This window comes from Trachurus trachurus (genome assembly GCF_905171665.1).
Source record: "Trachurus trachurus genome assembly, chromosome: 10".
NCBI lineage: Eukaryota > Metazoa > Chordata > Actinopteri > Carangiformes > Carangidae > Trachurus > Trachurus trachurus.
Window position 1 is genome coordinate 7,946,002 of NC_139894.1, and position 23,662 is coordinate 7,969,663.

General features: G+C 41.9%; 1 protein-coding gene across 8 annotated transcripts in view; it reads left to right on the top strand.

The window, feature by feature from the left end:
- rapgef2b (Rap guanine nucleotide exchange factor 2b) overlaps positions 1-23,662 on the top strand; it is a 112,614-nt gene that overhangs the window by 36,042 nt on the left and 52,910 nt on the right. For all 8 annotated transcript variants that reach the window (XM_083981295.1, XM_083981291.1, XM_083981293.1 and 5 more), the window contains exons 3-5: positions 160-216; positions 10,751-10,834; positions 23,340-23,415. In XM_083981295.1, the coding sequence (XP_083837421.1) occupies positions 160-216; positions 10,751-10,834; positions 23,340-23,415 (217 nt within the window). The remainder of the gene's footprint in view (positions 1-159; positions 217-10,750; positions 10,835-23,339; positions 23,416-23,662) is intronic.

A 23,662-nucleotide genomic window follows, 5' to 3' on the forward strand; every position in this document is an offset into this window, starting at 1 on the left:
CGGAGATTCATCCACATTAACGTGAGACTTTTTTATAACCGAATAGAAACTCCTCGTTGTCCCTTTAACCGCCTTTTTATTGTTATTGTAAGTCACTGTTTCCTCCTGTTGTTTTCTGACTGTCTCTCTCCCCTCCCTCTCCTCTCTGTGTCCCTGCAGGATAATGTGTGAGACGGTTCGCTACGAGAGACACGAAGCCAATGAAGTGCTATACTAGTAAGTACTCCGGTGTCTGGTATGGTGTGGCTGTGGATTGCCTGGGTGTAAATGGATATTGATGACATGTGGTCAAATCACTCACATCTCTCTACCAGTGTAAAGAAAACATAAAAGAGAAACAGCAGCGGCCAACGAAACAATATTTCAATTCAAGTTTGATCAAGACGCACTCTCTGGGCTGTTGAGGCTGTTACTCAGTCTTATTGATGAGCCGCTGCACGCTGGCTGCACACAGCGCAGCGACCTGGGCGGCTTCAATGAAAACAAACGTCTATAAAGTACAGAATCAGTCAGAGGATGCCTCTATGTGGGTCTAGATGTGTGTGTATGTTACAGTGTAGCACCAAACCACTCGAGAGCATCCGTGAAGAAAAAGTACCTGGAAGGGATTTCCACTCTAATTTCAGCTTGATTCAATAAGTCGCTGTACTGAGTCGACAAAGAAAAACCGGAGCTCTAATGGCTCCTAAAAGCATTTTCTCTGAAGAAGCCAGTAGACAGTCGCACACAAGTGGTAATGCTTGTTTGCGTCCTCCTTTAAGCGTTGCGTTGCGGAGAGTTAATATGATTGGAAAGCTGTATTGACAGCTTCCAATCCAGACAGCTCCTGAGTGTGTTTGGATCCATTTTGAAAAGCTGCCACAACTGCAGCAAGCAGAAAAACGCGCAGTGTTTGACTGCTGTCACGTGTTGACGTCTTCCAAACACCCGCAGTGAGAATTAAAGCCGTTAATTAACTCTATCAGCGTCTCGAGGGGCTGGAGAGGGCGAATTGTCCCTTCTATGCCCCCTAATCCCACATGTGTGTGTGTGTGTGTGTGTGTGTGTGTCATGAGTGTGACGTGAAAGAGTCAACACCTCATTATAAGCACACTTGGCGGTGTGGGAGCTGATTAAACAATAGGAATGCAGATTAAGCAGTGGTCACATAATAGACTCCAGTTTCAGCTAGATTCTCTAAAGCCGCCAGCCACTATACATAAACACACACACATACATATAGAGTATATATGTATATGAAGCCTGCTTTGATGTTGTGTCCAAATTTGTGTCAAAAATAAACCAAACAACCAAGAAATAGTACGGGAACACTGAGTTACTAAGACTGACTGAATCTTCAAAAGAGACATTTCTGTTTTGGCGTCCGTCCACAACAAGCTGGAGTTCTTCACATGAAGCTGAACGTGCACAGACAGACAGTCATATGGTGTGTGTTTGAGAGCTAAACCTTATCTTGCCTACTTTAGTTTAGTTGAGTTTATTGTTTATTTTTTTAGTTTAGTTTATTTCAAACCAGACCACAATAGACACAATTCAACAAGACTGTTAACAGAACAAGAACAACCCAACAAAACAAACAATAAACACTAACATATCAATACCGTAACGGTACAGTTAGAAAATAACAATACCTGGCTTGAAAAGGGGATGGATGAAACATAGCTTTTAAATTTCCATCTGCCATTTACATACATATAGACACATAAAGACACCATCAAATCAAATTATTGTTTATTTGTCAGGGACATCGCATAACTGACATCTCTTAGCTGATAGCTAATTTGCATCTGTAGTCCCTGGGCAGGCAACAAAGAATAATTAAGACAGAACAAACAAAAAAAACATACCCATAGATACAGTCCAATCCATTCAGAAACAGTGGATATAAGTAGCAATCAAACCTACAGTATAACAACAGTATGGGTTTCATCTATTCAGCAACAATAAATATAAATAGTAACCTGACCTAACACACTCTGTAATTATCATTTAATACATGTCAGAAATTGTTCCTCATGCCAGTTTTATGAAGTTGTTAAACGTGAGTTGATAGGTGCCTCAGTGCAGCTATGCAAGGATGACGGGGTAGTATTTATGAGCATGCAACCACATCCCATAATTAGACCAGTCACATTGTCTGAGAAACAAAAGCACGAGCATGTGAATGGGGCCGCGACTCAATCATGAGTTTGGATGTGTAATAAAACTGAGTGCAGGTGACCTCAGAGAGCAGATGGACATGTTAACCAGCTGACACTCACACAGCACAGGAACCAGGCTGTTGATCCCACTCAGGAAGACGTCAGCCCTGGATCCACAACTCTAGTGTTTCCTGACAGAAAGAGGGCAAAGGAGGAAGAGATTGAGTTGTGTTCCTAACTCACTGTGGACAGAGATCTCAACCTCATATGGACAAACTTCAGTTTCACATTAGAGCTGCAACAATTCATCTGATTTCAGCTTCTTAAATGTGAATATTTCTGGTTTCTCTGTTCCTTTATGACAATGAATTCAAGTTCAAACAAGTTCAAACAGTCTTTATTATCCCCAAAGGGGCAATTATCTGTGCAGCAGTGGTCAGCACATACACGACACTCAACGCACATGCGGAAAAAGAATAAATTGAGTCTCTCTTTGGTTTGAGGACAAAACGAGACATTTGAGGACGTCATCTTGTGGTTTGGGAAACACTGATTGACATTTTTCAACATATTTTAACATTTTATTGACCAAACAACTAATCGATTAATCGCATAAATAATCAACAGATTAATCGATAATGAAAAGAATCGTTAGTTGCAGCCCTGTTTCACATGTACACAGCATTTTCAGATTTAAAGAACACGACTGCTTGTACTTTTTCTCGGTTTAATTTAGACCGAAAGCGCCGAAACACAGCAGGTTATTCCTCTCATTGGTTTATCGGGTCATTTAATTTGCACAAGTGTGTACAATTTGACATTATTTTCTCGTGACAGTTAGTTTGCATGTGTTGTGTGTGTGTGTGTGTGTATATCTGGGTTTGCGTGCTTGCATGTATTAACCTATAAAAGTCGGTCAGGGCTCTGCCTGATAAGAGCTGGGTGTTAAACAGCAGCAGATCAGATTGAATTTCCTCCTCAGTGGGATCTTAATCAGTCTTCTCTTCTGAAAATACAAGCTTCTAACAACCCGTCTTCATTTCCTCGCATGTTTATAACAACGGCAATAATCTGCCGGGGAACGAGGGCTTTAAAAGTCAATGGGGGAATTTAATGTGATAGTATCTCAATTAAGTTGTAAAAATTGTATGGCTTGTACATTGAGACATTTCTGAGACAGCTGTAAAGAGAGTTAATTTCCTTGAAGGGGAAAAAAAAAAAGCCACCTTCAGATGATATTTTTAGCGAAGCTCTAATGTCTTTTTTGTTACGAGGAACATTCTCAGCAGCAGGCTCGCACATCAGCGACGAATGTCAGGTTTTGCTCCGAGTCTGTCACAACCGCAGAGGGAGAGCCGCTTTCTAGAGATGCCGTGTTGCATCAACATACAATAATCATAAGTGGAAGACGGATGGGGACAGTGAACACAACATTACAATGTAAATGTACATTTGCATCAGCAGGGAGTACAGAGAGAGTCACAGTACGAGGGTAGTGGGTGTATCCTGGAAGTAAAGGGGAAAATATGAATGAAATATCCTGAATATATGTTTTTATGTATAACAAATCCACAAGCCTGCACGTGTATTACACTGTGATCAAAATTGCAATATGGTATTAGTCATACTCAATAATAGATATGGTGTATTTCCAGCAGGTTGAGAAGGATAAATCTGGTAGCATTGGTTGTCACTGATATACTTCACTACTATGCTATTTTAAAACGCCAAATGTCGTACACAGCTGTCTAATCATGTTGGGAGCTCTGGAAGCTCTTTGAAAATAATTTTTAATGACGATACGATTAGAATTATTTAATCAGGGCTGCCACTAATGTCTATTTCATGTGTACATCTACTAATCAGTTTAACATTTGTTCAATAGAATGTAAAAAATAATAAATGGTAAATAAAAAAATGGCCAAATCAGTTTCACATCTCATGACACATACATAGAAGCAAAGAGGATTTTTCTCTCAACCCTTAGGTACTTTAAATACTTGGGAGATGACTAATCGCTGAGCTGTATGTTATTATAATAGTAATATAATATATTATTTCACTGTTTGGCAGCCGTCTCTCTGCTGGGTCTTCCTAGACACGACCTCAGGGAGGACAAACTCCAGGAGAACATTTTGCATAGACCTAAATCCTGGCTTCATATATGCATGATATTTTCTTTTTCCACAAACTCCCATAATGCCAGATAAAACCACTCAGATTCACTCAAATGGCCTTTTTTTTAATGACCCACACACTCACAGCCTCACTCTGGCAGTTGGCCGTCCTGGAGTAATGATAGCAGGATAATAGTTAAAGAAGTACTCATTTCTCCCGCCCGGGGCTCTAGATTGCTGGAGTGCAAACACTACACATACACACACACACACAGTCACACTCGATATCTCATGAAAACATCCCATACTGTGAGAGCCTGAACCTCTCAGGAATTACCGTCCAGAGATTATAGTGGCAAAGCTCCTCCTGAGATGGAGGCTGACCTGGCACATTTTACAGCGGCTGGTGAAGAGGGTTAGTATCCTCCGGTCAGCCTTTAACCTCATCCATGTCAGCCCTTTCTGAGCAATCCTTGACCTCTGACCCTACCCGCACACACCGGCTTGTGTGGTCCGACAGAAAAGTCCAGGCTTATGAATTTGCAATGCAATGGGTTTTGCTTTTTCTTTTTTTTTTCTGTTGGAGTTGCACAGTTGGCTTGTTCGTCAGCCTGGAATATATCAGCTGTAGAGAACTATAAGAAGAGATATTGGTTATTGTAGGGACCAATCCTGCAAGGTTGGATGCTGAGGATGGTGACTGTTTCCTTGCGGCATCAACAAAATAACAGCTCATTTTAAGGCAAGGCAAGGCATCTTTATTTATATAGCGCATTTCATACCAAGGCAACTCAATGTGCTTTACATAAAGACAAAACATAAAAAAAAAAAGAGACGCATAAAACAGAATAAAAACAAATACTAAAAACAGAGTTAAAAGCAAGAGCAAATAAAAGTAAATAAAAGTAGAGCTTGGAAATAGACATAGATATCAGATTTTTCACAATAAGGGACATTATTTTTTATTAATGCTATATTTAAATGCTGTATTGTATTTTATAGAAATGCAGTTAATTTAAGCAGCTCGATCAAATCAGCCAGTTACATAATGTCTGTTCATTATCTGTCACACAACTGAGGGTGAAACTATTTGGTTGATGTGATGTGGTGATAAGATAAAAATGTTGTCTTCCACAAACATCAGATTTTGCCACCCTGTCAGGCTGAAATCTGGTTCTACCATCACAGCCATGCAGGGAGCTGTAGTGCATGTTGATTGAAATACTTGAAAAGAGGAAGGAGTAAAGAATTTGTCAGTTGGCACCGGGCTGACAACACAGGTGTTAAAATAGTCGCCAAAACTGGTCGAGCAAACTGTCGGGAGAGAAAGAGAAAAAAAACAAACACTTGCATCATGGCGCTAAAATCAAATGTGACAACCCACCTTGTTTGAATAAACCAGAGGGTCTCGAATCGACTTCACACAACGGTATTCACTTAAATGTTGTCGTATGTTTCCAGATAGCGATGATAGTAATGTATCGTAACAATACTAAAGAGGAGACTGTGATGTTTTAACCCCTGGGACTGCTGTGCTCCAGTGCTGCTGTCAGAAAGTTTCAGCTCCTGTTCCCAGTGACATGCATTTTCTGGCCTTCAGACTCTCAGCAGGGGAGAAACTGTGTGAGCAATAAAAACTGAAGAACTCGGTACATCCCATCCGACCAGTCACTTCTAATAATTATACTCCCCAGTACAAACTGCACAGTGGAGTATGTGCTGCACTGACAAGGTGCCATTAGTTGTTTGATAAGTATCTGCTTATTACATTTGAAAACACAGTGGAGAGGCAGTATATTTTATTTGAAGTTTAATACTTTAATGTTGTGCAAATCAGAAATATTGAACTTTATTCAACTTTTATAAATCAAACACTGAAGAACATACTGTCAGTCCTCTGAAACCTCCTCCGTGTTGCTTTTTTAAGATTTTGTTTTTCATACAATTGAAAACATGTTATGAATGTTTTATTTCGTAATGGCACCCACACCACTGTGGTTTTGCGAGCCCCTGGAGGAATTCATGGTGAAAGCATCACAACAATAACAATTTTAATTGTTGTTGGTTGTATTTTTAGCTGCTTATTTATATATGGCCTCTGAGTGACACCACTCTTTTGTTTTGAAATCCTCACAGCCCACCTTCCTGTTTTTTCCATTCCTTTTAAACCTTGTGGTTTGTTAACATTGGATGTGCTTAAACAGCTGTGGGATGAGTGGAGCCCTTAACAATGAGTATGTGCAAAATGATAGTAAATATCAACCAATTTTTATCTTCTCTTCTGGCCTTGTTAAAACCCATAATGAAAAGTCCTTAGGCACAGACTGAGCTTGCATATTCATTTAGGGGAAACAATAAAGAAAATGACCATAAACCCATTGTGAGTGCAGGTTTTGTATGTTTAATGGACTATGCCTGAGGACGTATACCATGTACTGTATTAGCTAAAAAATCATTCACAAATAAACATGGAACAAATTGATTGTCTGGGCCATCAACATAAAATTAATCTGCAATTGGGGCGTCGTTTAGCTCAGAGCAGGCGCTCCATATAAAAGCTATTAGTCCTCGCTGCAGCCGCCTTTGTTGCATGTCATTCCCCCTCTCTCCGTCTCCACATTTTCTGTCTCTCTGCAGATATCCTATCAATTAAAGGCTTAAAAGTGAAATAATCATAAAAAAAAAAAACCTGCAATTATTTTGAAAATCAATTCATAATTTCTTAAATCAAAAATGCAATAACACAAAGATCTAGAATATACTAGTGTTAGTTCATCAAATAACTCATCAGGTTATTGGAATAATCAAAGAGGTTTTTGAATAATGTGTTATACTGTTTTTACTGTTGATTTTACTGGTAGATTCTCTTGAAAAGTTAAATGTGAGGCCTCTTCTCCCAGGTAGAGTTGATTTTTTTTCTTTTTCTTCACAAATTGCTCCCTTCCTGCACAGACATAGTAATTGATCCGGCCATATACCAGGTTTTTACTTGGAATATTACTTGATCAAGATTTCTCAGTGTGCACAAGTGACAGACGGTTCCAGCACGCTGAAAGTCAAACATTGTTAAGTGACTGAGTCTGAGCCATATTTTTCCTGACAGTCAAATCTGAGTCAATCTCACATTTTCAAAAAGTGAATTAAATTTTTTACTTATTCTTATAACTCTTCGTTTTGTAAGACTCGAACCCCCTCCTTGCGAAAGTCTTGATGCGATAATCACTCTTCCCCAGTCGTTTTACCCCCTTCCGCTTCCATCGTGCCTCTCGTATAACCTGATTCCCCCACTGTTGCAGCTTCCCGGTGTTTTTTTTTTTTTTTTTCTTTTGGTGGATGATGTTTAGTGTTTGACGATCGCTCCTAGTACGCGTGACCCAGTTCAGTCAAGCTGTCGCGGCACATAAGAGTCTCCTATCTCCTGCTTTTTGGTGCTGCATCTTCTCTTCTCCTTACTCCACCTCCTCCTCAGCCATGCGAGGTTCTCCCCTCGCTCCGCGCATCTGCGTGCCAGCAATTAATAATTGAGCATTTCATTCGTGTCGTCTCCGAATGCAAAGAAGAAGAGCCATATAAAAGGATGGAACGAGTCTGGAGGGAGACGGGTGCAGATCAGTGGAGAGAAAAGGAAAAAGGGGATGATGTTAGAGGGAACGAGGGAGATTTTGTAGTGTGTCAGTAGGGTGTGCTGTCTACAGCCTCATTAGTTCTGCAAGGAAAAGTGTGGAGAGGAGGAGGAGGAGGAGGAGGAGGAAGGAGCCGAGACTTTGTTCTCGGTGATTAAAAAAAAACTCAGTCAGCACAGTGATGCTGGGTGTGAATATATGTGTCAGTGTGGGGGCGGGTGTATAATAAGTGCACCCATCCTTTACCTTTCTGTAAGCAAAAGCCAGTCCCACCCTGCTGATGTCTGGCCGGTCATTGATTTTCTTTTTCTTTCTCCCTCTGGTTTCAATTAAAAAGTCTCACTCAGAGCAGGTGAAAATGTTCAGCAATAATCACACGAGCCGCCGCCGCCGCCGCCTCCGCCGCCTCCTTATTAACACCAGAGCTCCTTCAAGTACAATACTTGATTCCAGATTGATGAGCCGGCGCTCGTCGTCCGTGATGAGGTGATGTCTCCAAAGCACTTATTGGTAAACAGACGGGTGGAGGAGATGCAGTCAAAGCTCAGATAATTATAAGTTTTGAAGAAGCATGACATTAATACCTGAATTGATGCAGACTGATGATACTCACTGAATTTATGATTTCTTTATTCTACGGGAGAAATATGAGGCCACAGACAGCTGCTTAGCGTAGCACAACGGCTACCTTGTCGTTTTTGTACGGAATAAGCAAAGAAGATATATAAAGTGTTAATTAGTGAGACAGGCTCAGGTTAGCTGTGTCCTGCTTTTTTACAGTTGTTCTGCTAAGCTAAGCTAACTAGCTGCTGACTGCAGCTTTATTTCCACTGTGCAGACACTAGAGTGGTGTCGGTCCTCTCATTTAAGTCTCACTAATTCTCAAAATGCATTATTTAGCATGATTATAACAACTGTGAATATTAAAAATATTGCACAAATCATGTCATAGCATGCAATAAATTCTCTTTCATGATAGTTCTCTTTATAATTTATAGTAAAACATACAGTAAGTTGAATGTCTGTTGTGTTTTACATCAGTCCAGATGCTGACATAAGCAAAAGTGGAACCAAACTGAGACGTAACACGTCATAATTAGCTTAGCATGAGCAGATTTTCTTGCACAATAATCATAAATGTGCAAGATAATCACAATCATTAAAAAATGAAAGTGTTTGCGTGTGTTGGTTTAGTGCCTGCCTTGCCTATTTTTGTCAGCCGGAGCCGAAACTTCACGGTTCATGTCAAGTTCCCAGCACCGGAGGAAGATGGTATCAGTGTTACGTGTCATGAGAATACTTCCTTGTCTGGATTTCTACTTCCTTTTTACCGTCTATAAGCTGCTAGGTGACTTGTTTTATCGACTCAGCCCATCTAATGTGACCAGTTAAACACACAGTGATACTCTCAGGGTTAGAGTAAAGCTCAAAAGTAGAAGTCTACCACGAACCATGTTTGTAGATCATCAGCTTGCTCTGATATTTAAACTCAGTGAGTGCACATGTTGTGTTTGTCCTCTGAGCCTTCTGACGGCCGGGTTGCATATAAATGAAAGCAAGCATTAACTTTTTTATATCCGTCTCTATAGCATTTGTTTACATTCGCAGTAGGTTAGCATACACAGGCTCTTTGATAATCCTGCGTGTACTGGGCGAAGAAGATTCAGTGTATCTCAGCTGTGTGAGATTATCTCTCCGCAATCCCTCTGCTATCCATGAAGGCCCACGGATAAGCTCCATGAGCAAGGAAACCAAATTCATGCATTTTAACAACTACGTTATCCTCTGAACATCGCCAGCATGCTTTTACTAACACTGACAGCCCAGTTTTAATATCTGAAATGTATATACAATGAGTTGTTTATCTGAAGACAAATCCTCCTCTTGAGTTTTCTTTGATTTTCCTTAAGAAGGCCTGTGGTTCCAATTGTGCAGTGTGTCGGTAGTGTTAGTGTGTGTGTGTGTGTGTACTGTGTAGTTGTGCGTGTTTGTTTACAAGTCATGTTGCACAGACTTGACAGCCAGCTGCATCACTCAGGGGTCAGTCGGAGTTTACTTTGTCTGCGATGCCCAGCAGTTTCCTCGTCTGTGTGTTTCAACAGGGTCGTGGATGTGGGTGGATGAGAGATGATTCCTCAGTTCATTCATAGTTCTCTCTCTCTCTCTCTCTCTCTCTCTCTCTCTCTCTCTCTCTCGTTTTCTCATATTTCCTTCCTGTCTGTCTTTTTTTTTTTTAACTCTAGTCTGTATTTGGCACAGTGAGCACTTGTACATTGCTGATGCATTCAGTCACTGTGTCCTCACATGAACATGTTGATGAAGCAAACGACAAAGCAAAGAATATTAACATGAAAGAGTGTTGGGACTGACACAAACTCTGAGTTTTTTGTTGAGGATTTATCAGATTAAAATGTTAATCACTTGGTTCATAAAAAAGCCGAAGACTAATAAATATTGTGCACCACCGTTTCCAAGAGGCCAAGTCAATGTCTTCATGTTGCTCCGTTTTTCTGAAATATTCACAATCAAGAAGCTTTTGGTATTTTTGCTCAAAATCAATCAATCGATCAAGTTTATTTCTGAAGCACATTTAAATATAAACTAAACTAATCTTTCAGCTTGGGCCTTAAAAGTTTAATTTGCCCCTTTTTACAGCTCTACACATATGGAGAGTTTTTCTGCAATGTACTGTTTTATGACTTCAAGAAAATCAAATATAATGTCTTATATCAGCCAGATATCTTGGCATGTCTTCCTAGCTCCTGACTCACTATTCAGAATCATTATACTCTCATCACTCCATAATTTCACATTCATTGTACTTCTATGCTAATTTGTGCTCAACGTCTCCCTCGTTCTCTCTTTTCAGCCCCGACGACATTGGAAGCTGCTGGTACATCCTGTTGTCCGGCTCAGTCTTCATCAAGGAGTCCATGTTCCTGCCCAGGAGCAGGTAGGATCATCATCATTATAATTTTAGGTCTGGGTGCTGTTTGATCTTGGCACTGGGATATGAGCTGCTTCCTCCTTTCAAAGGCTGTTAAAAACAGACACAAAGGGAGATAAAAGCTAATCCTGGACTTCAAGAAAGAGCCAACTTTGATTTATTCAACCTCAAAAAAGAAAAGTTATTCCCTTCTCATCTAGACGAGTAAACAGGAGAGACTCATTTTACCAAAATTGGCTTTTTAAGCCAATATGTTCATACTAAAGGGTAGAAATGCCACACTGATGGATTCGTCAAAATAAGGAATATTTTAATCCTGTCACTGATTAGTCGCTATCACAAAAATCAGTTTTATTAATGATGTCACTGAGAAAAAAACATGAACCACTTCAGCCAACTGGACAAAATGTGAATGACTTGAATGCAGCTCTATAGAAACAAAACATCCACGCCTATTCAGAGTTTCTCTTGCATAAAAAAACTGCAAGTGAAAAATAGCCAGGCACAACAAACCTACACAACCACAGCTGAAGACAAACAAAGCATTCGCACCGGCTATCTTGGCTAAGTGGTTTATTAGCAAGTGTAATAGCATGAACAGAGTCACAATATGATCCACACAGGCCAACATTGTTCACTAACCCAACTCTGCAAAGCTGCTACGCTCAGGCCTCTGCAAACTTCTCTCCAGACTAGAGTTTGAAATTAAAGAAACTTAAAGCAGAAGTAAGCGATCCGGTCGTTTTGGCTAATGCTGCGTTCCAGGCAGGCTTTTGAAACCGTAAATTACAGCTTCAAGTCACAACTTACGACTTTGTAGCGTTTCAGGCAACACACTCGTGTTTTTCCGACCTGTTTTACCTGTGAAAGTCACTATAACGGCCACGCGTAACTTCTAACCCGAACGGCATGCAGGGCTGTGTGTGCATCCCTTGGCTGCACACACAGCCCTGCATGCCGTTCTCTCTCCTCATTGGATAAAAACTGTAGGATACGATAAATGTTTTCTCCTTGGCTCAGAGCAGAGCAGAGGGACTGACAGACCCGTGTTTCGGTCCAAACACTTCATGTAAGTGATTGCTGTCGGAAGATATAACTATTTAAGACTTATATTAACACAAATATATCGCTTACTTCTGCTTTAAGCTCCAAACAGTTAAAAAAAAAAAAAAAAAAAAGTGACAAAGGAAGAAAAGCTAAGACAGCGTGCATGGCCCCATGAAGAAGTCAACAAGCACAGCAAAAAGAGGAAGTGAAACAAGTGGAAGCACAACATGCAGAACTTGTGATCGGCCACCAGCTACTTTGATTGTGTGAGTGTGCGTGCAAAAACACTGAAGGGGGAAATCTAACAATCGCCCTCTCAGGTTGGGAGCTATTTCTGATGAGGTGGGTTTTTACCAAGAAACAAACGTGTGAGTTTTCAAAGAAAGCGGAGCGGCAGGGAGCGAGTTTATCATCAGGCCGTGGATAATAGTTATCTGTGTCATCATCTTCATGGGCTTTAAGATTCAAGTGTCCCTCTCCAGCTCACAGCGGTGATCAGCACCTCTGAAGCCTCTGAGTCCTTAATGTTAAAAAGCTGTGATTCCACAAATGGATTGTTGCCGTGGGCGTCTTAAACAATGATCTTTTCATCCGCGATGGCTTGCATAACACACCTACGGCCACAGAGAGCACGAGGCCGTCACTGCAGCCTGTTGAGCCGGGGGTGGGGGGTGGGGTGAGGGGTCGGGTGGGGATGGGGACAGTGGGGAGGGGATCGGCAGCGGTCATTCTCTGGATTCACACGAACGTGGGAGGCATTCAAAACCTGAAGGCTTCATCGGAAATGTGCCAAAAGGCTGATTCTCTCTTAAATATAACCTTTACAGTTTGGCCAAGGTGAAAGTGTGAGTGGGATGCTGGAGGGGGATTTGCAGGTATTGGCAGATTAAAGTTAAAGCCAGACTGCAGTCGCTCTGTGGGGAGGGGGATGTGAAAATGTTTACTAAGCATATGTTGCGAAGAAATCCCGTGTAGGGCTCCACGGTGCTGCATCACAGTGTGCGGGGTTGATAATTAGCTCTTTTTGTTTTCGAGTGATGTCAACTGCAGTGCATAAGACAGCTGGCTTCCTGTCGCCTGCATTAAATCAAACACGTGACGCACAGATTGCACGTCGAGAAGTTTCGGTAAAAAATAATTTCTATCACGTGTGCAGGCTTTTTTTTCTTCTAGTATAGATCAACAACTGACTGACGTTAATTGCATACAGACCTTATATCACGTAGTGCACACATTACGACATGTATATGCAGCAGGTAGTTTCCACGATAACATAGTCAAACACTGATACCAGGAATAAAACGGTATCTGTCATGTGTTGAGAAGCTTTGAGTCACGTGCTTCATCGCTTCTTTAAACAGCCTCCTGTTGTCTGAACAGTGACTGTTGTCTTTTACATGCAGAGGTGGATGAGACTTTGATACTTGAAACCATCCATTGGTTCATGTCTCATCTCCGTCCAAAAGTATATTGTTTTCCCTGACCACAATGAGCTTTCTATAACCAAAAACAACTAGTCACCACTTCATAAATGTTATTAAAGCTCAACCATGAAGGTTGGAGACGAGAAAACCTGCAACTTGCATCTGCTACACCTCGTCGTATAAAAGTTGTATAATAGTTGATTACAGGTAATGAAGGCACATTAATCCATATGATACGACATTTAGTTCCTTCCTTGTGCAGACTCACTTCTGTTTGTTCTTTATTAATTACAGTAGGACAGATGTTAGAGCACTAGTTAAAGGGATAGTTCAACATTTTGGCAAATTGGCCCATTGCCATAAACTTGTGACTGCTTGTTGTTGGTTGTTGTAGCTCTGTGTGATTGAGACTGTGATATGAGAAACTTTGTGTTCAGTTTGTCATTCATTTTGTAATTTCAGTTTTTTTTTTCCATGTCCGCCATCACTAGTTTTAACCTCTACCTCGGCGTGCGGCAGCTGCAGCATGAAAAACATGATTTTTTTTTTTTTCGTGTGTGGAATGAAGCAAAGAATATTTCCCCAGCGACATTTGTGAAATGACACATTCAGAGTGACACTTTACAATTCAAGGTTTCAAGGACTTTTTACGGGTCGTGAAACTCACTCAGCTCTTCAATGACTGTGCAAATGTTTTCAATTCAGGAATGAGAAAGAGAGGACGTGGACTCGTGGCAGTCGTGGTTCAAACTGACTTCTTTACCAGAGAAATTCTTAAAAAACAACATGGTTACAATGCCGCCAATGTAAGTGGACGCCACCAGACGTCACAAGAGGAAGTGTACGTCACACTTCCCCTCTATGTAGGTGCTTTCACACAAGTGATATGCTGGAGAACTCAAAAGATGTGTTTTGTTGTGGACTTTCCTCATCAGCCTGAGATAAAACTACCTTTGTGTTTCCAATGACTTTCAGTTTTCAGTATTTTCAACAATCTGGCTTACATCATCGTCATTACCGTCTAATTTAATGTCCATGGTGACAAAGAGAAGAGAAAAAAAACAGTCCACACTGCATCATGTAGTCTATAAAGAGGAGAAATGATGAGGGTAAAATGGCTTGGAGGGGAAATTGGTTGTGACACGAGGAACTGAACTGAGTCCAGCGGGACTTCCTGAAGCTTTTAAAGATGTGCTGGAATTGGGTTTCAGGCAGGCCCTGCCTAGAAACGGCCGTTCATATCTACACTGGCAGCAAGGTTGAAAACCTGATACGCCTCCATCATTCTCTTAGTGCCCCTCTCTCTCCCTCTGTCTCCCTCTCTCTCCCCCTCGACCGGTCGCTGGAGTGAGATGTGATCCAGGGGAAGATGAACAACTCAGTCACCACATGAAGAAGCTGCAGCTCCGTGCCTTATTTAACCCAGAGGCAAGCGTGAAATCAAGCACAACTAAATAAATAGGTCTTAATAAGTGGGTGACAGGTTTAAAACATGCACAGGCACAAGCTGCATAAACATGTAATTAAAGGAAATCAGGTCCTGTAATGCCGAGATGATGATTTATGTCAGACTGGACCAACATAAGAGTGATCAGACCCGACAAGCATAAACAAGAAATATTTAAGTAATTAAAATAATAGTTTATGAACAAAAATGAACCTGTTTATATATTTTTTTCTTCTTCTTCTCATGTGTGTGTAGAGTGATATCACCCTGAGTATGATTAATGTGCAATCATGCTCCTGATCTGTGGGTGATAGTCAAGTGGTTTCAGCTTCACTGAGTTAAAGCCCACTGTGGCTATACAGGCCCAAGTTATGGAACATGTCTTATCACAATAATTACTGGTATTTTTCAAACACAAAATGCACGTCAATGTGCTTTACCAACCCAAAAAAAAGTTGAAACGTGAATATTTAAGACATGAAAATGCATTTTAAAAAGGGGAAATTGACCAGCAGTGCTTTTGACATTTTGTTTTGCTGGTTGTTTCCTACTAAATCAGAATATAAAAAATTCCCACCTGCTGTTCATCTTCCTTCCAGATGCCCCATGTTGGCTCATTTTCTGTTGTTTCTGACTCTGATTTCAGGTTTTGAAATCCACTGACTTTGAGCACATGTGTGGGTCTGAAAACTTGCCAATGTGAAGTTATTCCTAAATAAGAGGTATTAGTGGTGAAACTGAGAACTGAAAGTGAGCTTTTTTGATACCAAATACTTAGATGTTGTGTGATGAACATATTCAAATATTTTTATTTTACAGTTAAAGGGATAGTTCAACATTTTTGGCAAATTGGCCCATTGCCATAATCCCTATAGTCTAGCAGTAGGTTCTTTACCTTTAATTGTTGGTGTATACTATTTTTAGAACGGCGGAGCAGAGCCGCGAGCTGCTCAGAGATGCTACGGAGGCTAATGGGATTTCTTGGTTTCCCTCATCAAACACACAATCCAACAACTCCAAAACGCTCTGGTGGACAAGTTGTGACCTGCACATTCACCACGCTATGAGATAATAACAGAACATTACGAGACAGAGTTGTTTTCGAGACAAATGCAAAGACTGCTTGCCCAAAAACTGCCCTTGACGGGAACACGCACCAGTGGTGAATGTGCAGGTCACAACTTGTCCACCAGAGTGTTTTGGAGTTGTTGGATTGTGTATTTGATGAGTTTGATGAGGGAAACCAAACCAAAATGTTGAACTATCCCATTAAAATGATACTGACAGTATGAAATTCTTAATTGTAACTCTAGTGCTGGTTTTACTGCTCCTATTACATGCAGTTGTTTGTCTTAAATATCATTATCAGTCATTATCAGACTGGTGTCAGGACTCTGGCTTGTCAACTAAACCATTTCCTCATCATCAGCCCTGATATTATCAAACCAGAAACCACGTCTCTGAACTGAACCGGTTCATATCGGCGGCAGAAATTCCACTTAGCGCGAGAATGTCGTCTTCGTCACTTTTGTTAGGTGTGAATTTCTCAGGAAAAAGGTCAGTGGAGCTCAAAACGTTTCATGGCAGCCAGCAGCAGCAGCAGCAGTGGTGGCGGCGGTGTGGACAGAGTCATCTGTGAGTGACTGCAGATGACTCAGTGATTAGGTTCTCTCCCACTGTGCTAATGCAGCTCTTACTCATCTCTTTTCAGAAGGCCTATAGCTCATCATGGGGCGCGTTGTGTGGTAGCTCACAGACAGTAATAGGTTCGAGTTCAGGATAAAAAAAAAAGCTCCATGCTTTTCATACTTGGCATGAGAATTAAAGAACATAACAGAGCACTGGTCCAAGAGTAATAAATCTATTCAAAGATCACTGACTGCATGTGAAACACTCTGATGTAAGCTGTAAAATTAAACCAGCCTGTTTAAAGTATTTAATTAAGTGAATGAGTTGTGTATAATTTGTTAATTAGTTGAAATAATGTAAAATGATTGAACTACGATTTCAGACGTAGCTTCCCTCAAACTCAAACATCATAAAAACGTAGATCCTGATTCTCTGAATATTTTCTGTTGTCTGTGTTACTAAGTAACGCAGCCGAACAGGAAGTCCTGCTTATGTAACGATCAACTTCACATCTCTGACCATCATCATCTAATGTCCTTGAGGACTTTTGTTGAAGTCTAATATTTCCTTCCCACCGTTCGCTGAGTTTGACTTTCAGATTCATGCAAAAATTATACACAGTTAATAATTAATTAGCACGATTTTACTTATTTATTTATTACAGACCAAAATTCAGCGTATACCTCTTCCACTGCTGTGTCACTTTTTGACTGTGATTTTCTTTGAAGCTACACACACTTGTGAACTGACGTGTCGGGAGGTTAAGTATTGACAAAAGTTGCTTGTTAGACTCTATCCCCGCCGATTGTGTTTGTTTTTCACCCGTAAAGCAGGTCTAAGTCTAATCCTTTATGCACCTCTCTGCCTAATCATTACATCTTTAGCTGAGCCGTTAGCAGCCGCATTCAAGCAGGGATCAGAGCTAATTGATAGGCGTAGAGTCCAGGCCACACAGCTCATGTTTCTGACTAAAAAGAAAGAGAGAGAAATGGGGAAGTGGCTGAAACGGACTCTTTACTTCTCAGAACGTTGATTCACTTTTGGCGTCACCACAAATTTTTAATGGAAACAAATTGAAACACACAGACACAGACACACAAAAAGTGCATAAGAACATAAAGACACTACAGGTGAATAGGGTAAAAAATGTAACTAACACATATCGCCATGTAACTTCCCAAGTTTATCACTTACATTAACACAAATATTTTTTGTATTGCAAGTTTTGTCAAATTGTATGTTTAAATATGTAAATGAGGCAATATCTAATGAAATATGCGCTAATTTGCATTACATTTCCAGAACCGAAATCTGAACAATGGATAAAGCCCCTTTCAAAATTCTTGTTTTATTTTGTTGACATATTAGAGTCAGAAGTTTTTACAGAGGGGATTTTGTATATATCTCTTTTTACAAAAACATGTCACCTCAATAAAACGGCTCTGACAGAGCTAAGGTCACACCGCTTTATATTTGTTATGACATGTTTTACAACGTTGTCCGAGGGTTTGTGAGTAACTTGTACTGTGAAAGGAGGAGGATGGGGACTGTCCACATCTACCCACTCCCCCGTAACACACACACATACACGTACGTTCACACACACACACACACACACCCCGCCCTCTCACTCACTTGTAACTCCGTAGCAGGAAGTGAGTCGTACACTGGAATGCTGGATGTAGTCGATGCACCACGCTACACACAGAGAGCGAGAGAGAGGGAGAGGGAGAGAGAGAAAAGGGGCAGAGCCATTGGACACGGGCTGATCCACAAACACACACACACACACACACACACTTTCAGAGCTACACACTCCCATTCTGACACACACACACAAATCTCAGACAAGCAGCGCCGGGGCGTGCACGCAGGACGATATGCCGCAGTCACACCAAAGTCCTGGGACGTGGAACATGCTCGCCGGTGGACTCAGTGTGGTGGACTAACTAACAGCTGGGGGGACATTTATTTCTGAGCAAGAAGAGACCCTGTTATCTTATCAGGTGTTGGTGGAGCTGGTGTCACTGTGGGCGCACTTTGGACAGCCAGGGGTGAGTGTCCAGACCACGGCAGCATGTTACTCTAACTGCTGTGTATGCATGTCTCTGTGTGTGTGTGTGTGTGTGAGTGTGAGTCACTAAAGCGCTGCCTTAAAAAAAAAAAAAAAACTCCACAGTGTTTTTGGTTGTAATTTAAAAACCTGACTCGTCTCCAAACCGGGAGCTGGTTGCAGTAAAACCTTCAAGTCTGGAATGTGAAACACGGCTTTGATGTTATTTTGGATTTGTGAGTGAGCAGAGTGTGCTGCCAGGAAAAGGGGTGTGTTGTTCTTCATGTTTTTTTTGTTTTTTGGGGGGTGTAGGAGGTTAGAGACGACTTTTTGGGCAACTTTGAAACCAAAACAAAGATGGAGCTCCCGCTGTGTGAGAAACCGATGATAAACACGGCGGTGATGATTGATTACTTCGTCTCGGAGAAGTTAGCTAGCCCCTGTCGCTCTCGCTCTCTCTCTCTAACTCTCTACATCAGTGCCCTTCTCTCTCTCTCTCTCTCTCTCTCTGCCATTACAATGCCAGTGAAGTTGTATTTCTGGAAGCAGAAGTCACGAGTCAATCACACATTCTTGGCGGTGGTGTCAGCTTCTATTTCAGAAGTGGCGTGGCAAAGGTCCGGGCGGCCTGTGCTCTTACTCTGAAGGAACTCTGTTTATGTTTTGTGAGGTGAGGTGAGAGGTGGTCGTGTTGGTCAGCTGCAGCAGCTCACAGTGGGGTGGGTGGGTGGGGGGGATGTCCGCAAAGCCTTCAATCCTGGATGCTGTTGTCATTCACTAAACACCTCCTCTATGACCCCTCCCTCTGTACAGGGTCTAAAGTCTTGCATAACCAAAAGGGAGTTTAATCTTGGTCCTTCTTAAAGGTCTGGTGGGCCTTCTCACCGCTTACTTAGTTAAATAGCTTAACAAGAGTGAAGAAACCCCCCCCGTCCCACCACCACCACCACCATCACCATCAGCGTCTCTCTCCGTTCACCGTCCGGCTGCAGATGAGGCTCCGCTCCGGTTCAGTCAGACGGCAGCAGAGTGGATCCGAGGCTTTGGCAGTGGGCTGCTGGGCTCGCCGAGTGAAAGGCTGGTGATGCATGTGGAATGACATTCCAGACGCCCAGGCTTGTTGTATAACGAGGGAGGGGTGGTGGTGGTGGTGGTGGTGGTGGTGGTGGTAGGAGAGAGGGACGCAAGGCCACCGAGGCAGAGGAGATGTCAGTCAGTCAGTCAACTGAGAGAGAGATAGAGAGCTACGGGGTTTCATCTGAAAATAAGATACTGGCTGTCGGTCTGAGAGCAGCTCGTGCAAAGTGTCTGACGGTCAGAGAGAGAAGCAACAAAAAAAAAGGAAATGTTTTTTTTAAGAAATGTCGACACTGTTTTTCATGTGTCTGACTCCAGCTGTTGTTGTGAACTAGTCAGTCACCTGTAAACAGCATTTGAATTGGTATGAATTGAGCTGTTTAAAAAAAAAGGGGGTTTGATTGGTTGAAGCCGTGTCGGTACCGTATTATGACTAATTTCTCCGATTTTCATTGATGAACCACATCAATTTCCTGGACAGACAGAAGTTGTGAAATGTTCTGAAACAATTCATTACGTCAGTGACCAGTGGTGTCATCTGGATGTCATCTTTGTGCAACAGGTGCCGCTCTGAGTCACATGTACAAAGGTCAGCGTGATACTTAGAAAGGAAGAGGTCCAGCGTTGTTTTCCTCATAAAGCGGAAGGATTGTTGCATGATTTTGCAACTGCAGCTTTTTTTTTTACATTCATTAATTAATGACTCAGAACAAGAGACTGTGGCTGACCCTGTTCAAGCACATGCATATTGAATGTAACAACTCAGATGTATTGGCGCACATAAACGTTTTTGCATATTTATGTTTTGCGTGTTGTATTTTTGATGACTAGTGAAGTAAAGATTATGAATTCTCCAGCAGCTTTTCGGTGTGGAGAGTTAAGATGCTGATCATCTTTTATAAAACTGTTTCATACGTACCTGAGCACCTGGCACTCATCCTCTTATCTCGTGTCGTAGGTTTGCTGCCGAACACACTCTGCAGTTCTCGACAAAGAAAGCACAAACCTTACCTCGCTGTGTCTTGTGGACCTGAATATTGCTCTGCGTTTAATTATTCATAGCGTGTGCATTGCACACTTTGGCGTCATTAATAGAGCTAATAAAGATTAAATATTTGCACTGGTCAAACTTTGCTGTGTGTGTGTGTGTTGCGTTGAGGTTCCCACATCCTGGTCCAGTCGAGCATCTGTTGGGAGAATTGAAAGTTTATTCAAGAGTTTTTTTTAAATATTTGCTGTCTAATATACAGACACCAACATGACAGGTTGGGTACTTTTATATTTGCTCAGCACTAGTCATAGTGCAGTGGAGGCTTTAATCTCCAAACAAGACATTTTTTGTGTTAGAAAAAAAATCCTCCCACCCCCTCACTCTGCACTTCCATAATCCCCCTCTTTAATATCTCACATTCCCAGTGGCATTTGCCTCCTGCAAAATGGAGGAATGGATTACTACTGTCAGGAATGTGATGGAGGAACATGATTGAACATGTCACTTTTTGGTGGTTTGCGCTTGGTGGCCCAACGTGTTTTGTGTTTTCTAATGGGTGGAATCGCTGCTGCTCCCTTTTCCATAGGAGAGCGCCAGCCAAGAGAGGCTCAACAGGATAAGAGCTGTAACCAGCTCCAACCGTCTGTTAGACAAAACAAAAAAAAAACAGATCAAAAGCATTTGTGCGCTTTTTCTTTTTTCTGAAGCTGCTGCCCAGCTGACAAATCATCTCTGCTGGAAATATAAGTTGCAAAAGAATTACAGTAATTGTCTTCTTGCAGGAGCATGAGTGAAACACTGAGTAAGCTCTCCCAGGCCGTTGCTCTGTTTGGCCCTGTGGTGAGATTCAGGCTGGTGTGTGTGTGTGTGTCTGTCAGGGATGCTAGCAGAGTTAAAACGCATTAAACTGAAGCTCAGGCAAAGCAAACTGCAGCCATCAGCATTAACCCCCTCTCTGCCGCTCTCGCCGTCTCCCAGCTCGCATGTGGTCCGGACACAGTCACTCATGTTGTCTTTGATTTTTCAGTTGGTGCTGCTCAGCAGTAGCTCAGTGAGAGTCGGGCAGCGATTTGACAAACTGTTGTTCAAAAGGCATCAGAAAGTTGACAAATTAGTCCAATAAAATTGCAGCTCTGGCAGAGAAACAAGAGAACGGCTGACAAAAGAGGAGAAAAAACAAAACACAAAACCCAACAAAGGCTACACAGCCTGTGAATGGAGGCAGAAAGAGAAAAAGCAAAGCCAGCTAAATTGACTTTTTAGAAAATAAAAGGCCCCACAAAAATCTTTATTTGCTCTTGGCCACAGCAGCAGGTAGAGCGTCACCAGCTCTTTGCAGCTGGCCGGTGTTTATGTCCAAGGCCGACCGAGCTCTGCCCACAACATGTTGCCACAGGCCCAGAGCTCCACAGCATTCAGGCCACGCTGTGCCTGAGGTCCACACCTGTCCACTTGACTGATGAGAGCTGCCACTTCCACGGCCTCGTGCAGGTAGCCACACATTTCATCTGTGAAATACTCACTGTGGAGAGCTGGCTTGATTTCTCTATAGGACTGAGAACGAATAAAGATTTGTGATACAAAAAATGATTATTTTCACTATCTGCTGGGTTTTTGTACCCATGAACCCTCCTTTTTTAGGAATGAAAAACATCCATTACAACTTACTGGATGTCCAGAAGTTGCTTTTTTTTTGGCAAAAACATTTATACAGAGATGGGTAGAATCGTATCATCGTATTTGAGAAGCTGGAACCAATAATAATACTATGAGAAATAGCATATTCCTATCAAAACACAGGCAGAGTAAAATAATAGATGAAAACAATTGACAACATAAACAACCAAATTAAAATACAACATATTAACAGATGATGCAGTTAAGAAATAAAATAGCCTAACAGAAAAAAGTACTAAATCCAATCAATTACTCAATTAATTGACTGCAGCCATTTTCTGTAATTACATAACAAAGTGATTAATAGGCTCATCATTTCAGCTCCAAAAACTCTGAATAAAGTGATGCGTGTGGCTCAAATTAAAATTTAAAGCGAAACATCTCTCACTCAACAATCCCAGCCCCTGAATCTGAATAATGAAACAGAGGGACGGCATGCACAGAGACTCGACAGTGGCCTGTTTTTTTTTTGTGGAGTCACTCGAGTTTATCTAACAAAAAATAATCAGCAAATCAACAAGATGTGGGTCACGTTCTCAATCGGACGACGATAGAAATAACAAACAAGGAAGCTTTTATGTCGCTGCATGGAGGTCGGGCGCGGGACAAAGGCGGCATTCTTCACCCAGCCCACAAGTTTGATTTCCTCATGCTCAGAGTTTCCAGGGGCTGCTGCCCTTCTGCGAGGCGTTTAGGTCTCTGCTGCTTTTAATATTCCCCAATTCCTCCCCCCACACCACCACCACCACCACCACCACCTCTCTCTCTCTATCGTAAGGAGTGTGAGGCTGCAGTACTGTACAGGCTGTGACGTCATGAGAGTGGACTTTTCCAGAGGCGGGTGTTTCCCATCAGGTGGGAGGTGTGGGGGGGGGGAGTCGCAGCTGAAAGGGGGAACTGTCCATTCAATGCTGCTCTGTTTCACATTTTATACAAGAATTCCATACTGCATATTTAAGATGTTGGGCACAGTGGCTCTTATAGGCTCCCGCAGGCGTTTACGTGCTTTTTGGCCGCGGCCGCGTGAGGTTTCACACTCGAAGGGAGAATGCCGAGGTGCTTTCAGTCACAGACGAGACGGTTAAATGACACAAACTGACACTTTATTGAGGTGAGTGTTGACTTTTTTTTGTTCATTTGTTTTCTATTTTTCTTTCCTTCTCTAGTTTTGGGAAGCGATCAGCAGGCAGCCTGCGACGCGGATGTGAGTGCATCGTCCTGGAACCCTCAGAGATGATTGTGGTGAGTCCCATTTTTCAGACACTTCAGCACGCAAGTGTCAGACACACACACACACACACACATTCGCACAACCTCACACATAAAATAGTAAATCCTTGTGTGCAATTACCAGAGAAGTGGGAGAAAGAATCGAAAGCAAAGAACATTCTCACACTTTCCGTCACTTTTGAACCGAATCACAGCGGTGTTGTGTTTTTGCAAACCTGTCGTTTTAGATCTTTGATTGAAAACCAGCGGTAATGACTTT